General features: G+C 38.0%; 1 protein-coding gene across 1 annotated transcript in view; it reads left to right on the top strand.

Annotated features, from left to right (window-relative positions):
• Positions 1-1,116, top strand: part of LOC106518831 (uncharacterized) — a gene marked incomplete at its 3' end in the record, with an annotated part of 12,247 nt that extends 11,131 nt beyond the window's left edge. The window contains 2 exon segments of the mRNA XM_014010251.1: positions 624-751; positions 840-1,116. Of these exon segments, the coding sequence (XP_013865705.1) occupies positions 624-751; positions 840-1,116 (405 nt within the window).
• Positions 1,117-8,850: the final 7,734 nt, after the last annotated feature.

Here is an 8,850-nt window from a genome sequence, read left to right on the forward strand (position 1 = left end):
CATTGGTGAATGCCACAAATTCTCCTAAATCACTCGTACGCACAACTTAAGAACAAATCTGTGCGTACGAACGGTTCTTGCATGAGGTCCATTGATTTTAATTTTTTGGCCCTCTCAGGTAACATGTTTGGGCACCCCTGGGTTAAATAAAAAGCACCTTCACCTTTTGGTTAGTTTGGTTGTTGGAGGTGTTGAGCAGACGGAACACTGGGGTCTTTCCTGGTGGCCTGCCTGCTCTGTGATCAGGGAGGAGCTGAAACAATTGCATGGTTGAGGTTCTGCTTGCTTTTTTTCTTCTTCTTTTTTTAACTAAACTGTTTATGCTGTTTGTGCAGCTCACTTGTGTATGTCCTCCCAAGGGGAGAGAATGCCCCCCCCCCCCCCCCACCCGAGTTGCTTTGTCTCACACCACGCATGCTTACACACACAGGCCTTCTTGTGAAATGAAGCACGCCGTCTCTTTCCCCCCAAGAAAAAAATAATTTAAAAAATGTTGAGTTGCCCCTTCGACTAAAACCCCCCATTCCCCAGCCTTGAACAGTTTTCTGGGGGAAACCCTGGATTGTGAAAACACTTTTTTCCATTATGAAGGTATCTATTTTCTGTCTTGTATTTCTTTCTAGAAATGATCTGCTTCAAAGCACTTCAGGCACTCACCCACCTTCTTCCACCAACCGCCTCAGGACAAGGGAAGGGATGGAGTCACTGCAGTGTGAAATCGGCCATTTCCTTTATGGTGGACTTCGCACCTGTATGTTCTTTTGTGTATTGTGTTTTTTTCCTCATTAATTTTAAAGCTCTTTACAATTTTATGTTGTTTCTTCCTTGTTGTGTATTAGTCTGGAACAAGCATCGCATCCTTGTTTGACAATCCTGATTCATTTGTGAGGGCACAGCAACCTTACATTCTATGCCTGGGACATCCAAGTGGAGCAACACATCAGTATGTTATTGTGGAGAAGAGTGACAAGATTGCCATTCCACTTGGAGATGAAGGCCTGACCTGCTCTCTTGACAAGGTGTTTAAGATGTATTGGGTCTGCAACCTTGCCTACCCTGTCCAACTGCTTCCTGTCTTCTCTTTCCTTGAGCACATCTATGAGGTTCCAGTATCTGGTAAGAAAAGATCCAAAGTTATTGAACTCATCTCCAAGCTCCATGTTATGTCATAGGTAAATCATGTATGTATGTCCAAAGTGCAAACATTTTATTGGGGAAGTCAGAAAGCTTATCCGTCATCTTAGAGTCTTTCATGCCTTATCGGATTCCCAAGACTTTCAAATTGTTTGCAGCCAAAGAAACTGTAAAAGAACATACCACAATCTGAACTCCATGCATGAGGTTGGAAAGTAAACACTGTCCTTTGAAACGTCAAGCACATGTAGTCTGTAACTTTAGGAACGTGTCCAAAACACTGGCTTACAAGAATCAAACACAGAGCATGTACAGCTGGAAACTTGGCAGTCCACTTGCTGAAGAAATCACAGTTCCAACTGACTTTCCAGTCATGGTAGGTTCTCTAGAACACAGCAATTTGCTCATTGAAAAGTTGCAATCAGAGAATGAAGATGTTGGCATTTCAAGCACTATCCATGTTGCACACACTGTGTTTGGTCAGACCCACAGACCAGGGGCTGTTGTCCATCTTAAATATGACTTGAGGTGAACTTGTTTTTGGCGAAATAGTTCACATCATTCTAAAACGTGAAGGTTATTTGTTGTTTCTCAGATGTTTGTCTGTTCAGTATTCTGACGACCATTTCTATGCCCATGCAGTCTCTTGGACTGATGTCTATGAAGTGGTTAGTATAAATGACATTGCTGATTGTCAGACCAATAAGCCTGACATGTTTCCAGGGAGACAGATTATACTTGAATCCCAGGTACAAAATTGTTTAAGACGATCTAAAATGAGACAAAACACTGTTATTGTAATGTATTAACCTAAACGAGTTTTGTTGTTTATCTTTAAAATGTGTTTTGGAATATGTGAGAAATGATGTGGTTTTGTAAAGAGAAAAGTTAAAAAGATGAAGTTTGTTTTAAAGTCAAAGAAGTTTTAAACTGTTAAACAATTTAAAGAAGTGTTCATTTTAAAGTGTTTTTAAGAAGTTGAGTACACGAACTTAACATGCTGTGGTTTTTTTGTCCAAAGTAATGTTAAAAGTGTACAATAAAAGTTTATTTTCTACAAGATGAGTTCCATTTTTTATTTAATTACCACATTTAGCATGTTTTAACACAACAATGTTTCTATATAAGGACAACACATTTTGTGTTGAATTTGACACATTTGATGTGTTAATAATTTCAACACAACTGCTGTGTTAATAATTTCAACACAGTCACTGTGTTAAACACTGTGATTTGTTTAACACATCTGTTTTAAGAGTGTAAGAGATGAGTTAAATACAACCTGAGGGAAAGGGAAGATGGGCAACACCTGCGAGACAGGTTGATTACGATTACTAACAAGTGGGAGTGACTAACTGGAAAAATACTGAGGCAGGCTGGTGAACTGAAAAATCAGAAAAAAATCTAATATGGGAAAAATAATTGGATGTCTGTCGCTTTTGCCTGCAGTGTGAATGTAGTCTCAACCCTAATTATGTCTAGTTGGTATTTGTTTTAATCATTCATTTTAAGGTAATATTAATTTTTTTAAGAACAAAGCTTTACTTCAGTTTTACTCTGATTTTCATGATGAAACTCTTTTTTCTTCTAAAAAAAAATTCATGAGCAATATTTGCTGTTGGTCAACAATAACTGGTAAAAAACTATGAGAGTCTGAACAGGAAACATTTTGGTTTGTTTTCGTTTCTCTGTTTCGGGTGAGGTAACGTGCTTCTTGTTGTGTCACCTCAATAGGGAGGATTAGGAAAGCAGAAATGACCCCCCTCCCCTTCCCCACTTCCTCTGTCCTCTGTCCTGGAAACAATTTGCCACTGGAGACCTCAGGATCATGAAGGTTCCCAAACCGCTCAGCCACCATAAGATGTTGATGAGGAAGAGAATACAGGTAGAAATCACAATTCAAGATAATAAGGATTTGATTTAATGAGAAACATGTAACCAGAAGGCTTTATCCAACATTTACTCAGATGTTTCTAAAAGGTAACATATTACAAATCTATTACTTTGATCATTTTTTAAAATCTCTTTCAAACCCTTTCTGCTTTAAATATCTTTTCACATATTAACTTGTGGCTTCAGTGTTAAGATTTATAGTTCAAACTCACACTATCATTTGTAGCGAGAGCATGCAGCATGCTTTTAGGTTACACCTGACAGAAAGCCAGTGTTCTGGAAAAAGAAGCCGGTGAGGTTTGAGCTGGAATAAGATGTTTTATGTCAATGAAATGTGAAAATATGAAGTGAGAGGATGGCTCAAGAAAACAGTCATCTGTTTTGTTTTCTTAAATAAAGACTGCAGTAGGCTAATTTAGTAGTAGAATGACAGATATCCATTTGTTTTTCAAAAATGTGGATTTTGGCTTCTGCATTTTCTATTAAATTAACTGTTGCTAATCAAAATAGTTTGTTTGAAGCAGGCTTTAAACATTTATAAGGGGATATTTACTGCAATTTGAGAAAAATTTTAAACATGCTTTTATTTATTTATTTTCTCTAAATAAATGTTCACACACTTATAGGACACTTTGGCAGCCAACTGCTTTCTTAGAACTACATTCTCAGACATACTGAAGTAATAGCATGTTTGACTTGAAGGCAACATGAGCTTAATTATACTGTATGTATCATTCATTTTAGTCAAACAGTACATAATTGAAAAATGATTACGTTTGGCATGACGCGTTACGCTAATTTTGTTGAAAAAAAAAAGAATAATATTACATTACACCATGCTTTTACTCTTGCCTCTTTTCCAATGGAAGAGGTTGGATTTAGACATATTTTCTGAGACATGAATACAAGGCTGCTGTCCTGGACTTCATCTGATGCCTCTTTTAATAACAGCCTTTACAATTGTGTAAAATGAAGAGCTAAAACTTGATGTGCATCAGTAGCATTTAGGAGATTTTTCCAAAGCTTTAATAATATGTGTTATTAAAATTTAAACCCTGTAATCCTTGCAAAAATATGTTAATATTACATGGAACTGAAAAAACCAAACGGCTAACCTTAAACCTTTGTATATAGTGACATTATATCTCAATAGCAGATGTTAATATTCTGTTGCGTCAGATTTTTGGAACCTTAAAGGAGAGTTTTAAGGACCCATTTAAACATAACAGCATTAATGTTGTGCAGTGAGGCCAGACTTGCAGCCACACATTTCCCATGTTAGCTCTATGGCGCCACTGCTACCGCACCCCCAGGACCCTGATACTCTGCCACCACAATGATAAACCACTAAAACCTCACAGAGATTCTGTACAGGGTCAAAACCATCCTGGGTCTATCACGGTGTGTCATGCAGAATGGGGAGTCCTCTGGGTTCTTAATATTTGCCTAAAGACTTTGCCAAAAAGCTGCCAAAAAGCACCAACATTCTGAATGAGCGGTTAGGGGTGTGGTTCTGTAACAGGTGGGTTGCTGGTTTGATCCTCCGTTTCATCCATCTCAGTTGTTGTGAATGGCCATGACACTTCACATGCCTTGCCAGCTGGTGGTGGCTTCTGTCAGTCTGCCCAAGGGCAGTTGTGGCTATGATGTAGCTTACCACCAACAGTGTGTGACTGGTAATTATTGTGAAGCACTCTACAAGTTCAGACCCTTTGCCATTTACTTTGGGACAGCAACACAGTTTTCACATCAGGAGTGTATTGATATGAAGATCACAAACTAAAAAACAACTTAAATTATGCATTAATTGAAGTTTGGAGACGTTTTAAAATGCGTCTTTTCAGAACCGCATCTGTCACTTGCTACAGCCGGGAGGGGGGAGCAGTGCGCAACCACCCTTCTTCTGAATAATTGTAAACACAGTAACACAGTTGTTTACACTTACATTAAAAATATTTGACCAAGGAAAAACCGGGGCTGAAGACTAGAGAGAGATGAATATGATTTATATTTTTATTTCTGTGACTGTAACGACCCACAGGAGACACGACATTAACAGCACATTTCATTCCTTTAAGCAGCTCCTTTAATTCCACATGACGCTGCTAAAGAGAACAGATTTTCTTTTCTCGATCTTGGAGAGCAGGACTTCAATCTCCGAACTCGTAAAGTTCTTCTTTTTTACTTAGCGATGTCGTTTATGAATGGACACTTCCTGGTATGTGGGGCAGGAAACATAGCCTTATTTGGTGTTTTTGGGGTGGTAATTATGCTAATCTCCTCTCGGGTGCACGAGCAGCTGGATACGAACAGGTGGAATTTACACAGCTCATTTACACACTTTTCCTGAAGATAGAAGAGTTTGTTGAATCTGACGTGACATGTTCGTACGAACCCTTTGTACGAACAAAAGTAAGAGAAATTTAGGAGAAGAATACGAACATGTTCTTGCATGAGGCCCATTGTTTCTAAGATATTTAGTTCCAAAATAACTAACTTTGTCACGTAAAAATAAAATAACATTCGTCAGAGGAAAGTGATTTATGATCAAGTTCTCAGTGTTTTGATCCTCGCCATGACAGCATGACAGCTGGTAAGACACACATCAGTCTGGAGCACAGAGAGAAACAATTCCCAGCAGAAATCTGCCAGAAGCTCTTCAAACTTTTGTTTTAAAAAATGTTGGCACATGTGTTGAATTGGAAAGTCTGCAGTGAACTTTTCACTGGAACAAATGTGTAATCCTTCTTTTGGCAAAACCATCACAAATCAAATATTAGGAAAAAAATCTAATAAAGTCACCTGATGCAGGCCTGATGAAATCATCACAACAGCACAACATTATATCAGGTATAATTGTTTTTTTTTTTTTTCCTGAAGCTCTTGGAATGGGTAAATAAAGCTAAGCAGCTAAATAAAAGGTGACTGTTTTTATTTCTGCTCATTGGTCTATGACTTTTCTTTTCAGAATGCTAAAGCTGCAGTACATCAACAGACCACACTTACTGGATCATTTCAAACACAAGAAAGTGCAGCCACTCCCCCCCAACATTCATATCTTCCCTTCATCTGCTTTCACAGCTACAAAATGCAAATGGCTGACATTTTTTACAACTACTTACCAAAAGAAAAAAGAAAAACAAAAAATAACAGTGGCAAAGAGGGTACAGAAAAACTCATGATCAAAAGTCAAAGAAAGAAGCTTTTATTTTAAACTTTATGTCACGATGCATATTATTTTGGTTATTTGATTCAAAGTAAGCAACAAACCCAACCCTACAGTAATTTGTCACACTGTGACGTTTTAGACAACTTACATCTGCATCAATTAACACCTTTTCTTAACATAATCATACTGTGTTGCAAACAACTTGAACAGATACAAAACATATGAGTAAATTATCCCTACCTTTAAAGATAACATGTACAAACTTGCTATAACGTGTTTGGACTTCTGCAGCATGAGCAACATTAGGGAAACTTTTGCAGAACGTCTGCGCAGCGTGTTGGAGGACAATGTGACGTTGACAGCAACCTACAACATGTTGATGGAAGTTAGATGTAATTTTAGGATAACTGACCAACACGTTGATTTAAGAGGGCATACGTTATACAGAGAGCCCAGTGCAGAATTTTGAACATGTTCAAAATTTTCACCGTATGCAGAACTGTTTCTGATCAGTTTTACACTTGTTTCATGTCTGTTCCAGGCCTGTTGTATCATGTTCACACACGTTACATGAACATTGCTCATATGTGGACATTTATCAGAAATAAGCTGGGTAATTACGAAGCTGACACGTAACTTCTGTTAGAATGTGTGGGCGTGTCCCTCAATGATTGACTGACAGCTGTCAACATGTCGGGAAAGAAGTCCCAGAGTGGGGCTCTCAAAAAATAATATATTTGTCAAACTGAGCCAGGATGCGGCTCCTCTCAGCTGTGCATTTCACTCACAGATGTTGCTTTACTTTTGAGAATTAAGCAATTTTAACAGAAAAACATATATTTGTAGGTTATGATCAGAATTAAAGTAAAGACATGGCTTTGTTTTGTATTTTTTGCACCAATACCCGCTGTTCTGTCAAAGCATCAGGTTTAAAGTTGTTCATAAATATCTGAAAATTTAAATTCGATACAGGATTACAAGATTTTAAACAACGTTCTGGTGAATTACATTAGACTTGTTTGTATTTAAAACCAGACTGACATTATTTTTGATCAATGCATTTCTTGATAAAATATGAAAAATAACAAGTTTTTTTTAACATCGATTCTGTTGATTTTGGTTGCTTAGTTTACATTATTATAATGCATTGTTAAAAAAAAGGTAAACTGACTTTGTACACGAGCCAACTAAACAATTGAGAGTATTCAGTGGTTTAAAAAAGTTATGTGCTGCTTCAGAATTGTCCTGCTTGTGTCGAATAAAAGAAAAACTTACCTGTAACCTATGTGAACTGATGCATAAATTATCTGTAACATACCTGTGACTTATGCCTCACTTATCAGCAGCTTGTTGGCATAAGCTGAAACATTTTAAGCATGTCCAAAATTATTGTACGGCCATCATTCTGATAACATATTCACAACTTGACCTAACTTGTGCAACTTCCAGCAACGCGTTGGACAAAATTTGCATAAGTTGTCTAAAACATGATAGTGTGACAGGGCCTTGTGTTACACTAAAGAGTTTGTAGTGTACCTCAGGCTGGACAAAGTTATAAATATATCTGTTGTGGAATACTTATTTTCTGTATCACCTTGACACTGACCACTTGTTCCTGTTCCTGAAGATATGAACACTTGTTCATATCTTGTGATATCCTTCCGGACGTCAGCATCAAGTTGACCTATTTCCGTGTATCAGGATGGGGCAGGTTATGATTGGTTGTTCATTCTCACACGATGTTAGATGACAGAATGGTCAACTGCTTGTTTTTTATTTATTTTAAATCACAACTGAACAGTTTTAGAAGGATACTGTTGGCATTTAAAGGGATAAGTTGTGTAACATTCTGGGGAATGTTTAGTCTGTAATTGTGCAGTTTTGTTTTTCTYATGCCAGCTTATAACAACACTTTAAAGATATCTGATTCAACAGACTTAAACAGCTCTTTGTTTTTTCTATTTAAAGGTGCACCGGTTATCTTTTTTTWAATTATTATTTCCTTTTGGTTACACCTGTTGATAACAGGTACTGTTTGCATATTCTTTAATCTAAAATTAAAAGACGGTGACCGTGAGTCTGCAATAAAAACACTGGCGCGTAATTGCAGYTTCACGTACRGATSTYTTAGTTTACACATGTGGGGTATTTCAGATCTGACCCTTTTGCCCACATGTTATTGCCAAACAGTCTAAAAGCACTTAGTGAGGTTGGGGGATCTATCCTCATCCCTGCGTTTGCGCTGCACGCGCCTCGCACACCGGCTTATCTTATAAACATTCCACATTGCCACATCTTCATGCTGTTTCAGATTGTATCAAGCACCTACAGGTTTTTTATCTCCCGCCGAGATTTATCTGGGTGCCTGGTGGAAATCTGTTTCAGCATCCCAACCCGGGTTTTCGCTCGGGCTCGCTGTTTCTCGCCTGGAGGGACAGAAGGGCATGGGGTTACCCGGATTGGGGCGGGGGGGGGTTCATGTCAGACGTGTGTGTGAGGTGATAATGTCTTCAGTTCTCCTAAATAGGACTTTAATTTACTTCCATAAATGGAACAACCTGCAAACTGCAGGTTCCTGGGAGCCAGATTAATGTGTTACACTGCTAAATATGGATAAATGCTAATAGGAGCAGAAATGAGTGCAGTTTTGTATA

Source organism: Austrofundulus limnaeus, unplaced genomic scaffold (assembly GCF_001266775.1).
Source record: "Austrofundulus limnaeus strain Quisiro unplaced genomic scaffold, Austrofundulus_limnaeus-1.0 Scaffold66, whole genome shotgun sequence".
Classification (NCBI taxonomy): Eukaryota; Metazoa; Chordata; class Actinopteri; order Cyprinodontiformes; family Rivulidae; genus Austrofundulus; species Austrofundulus limnaeus.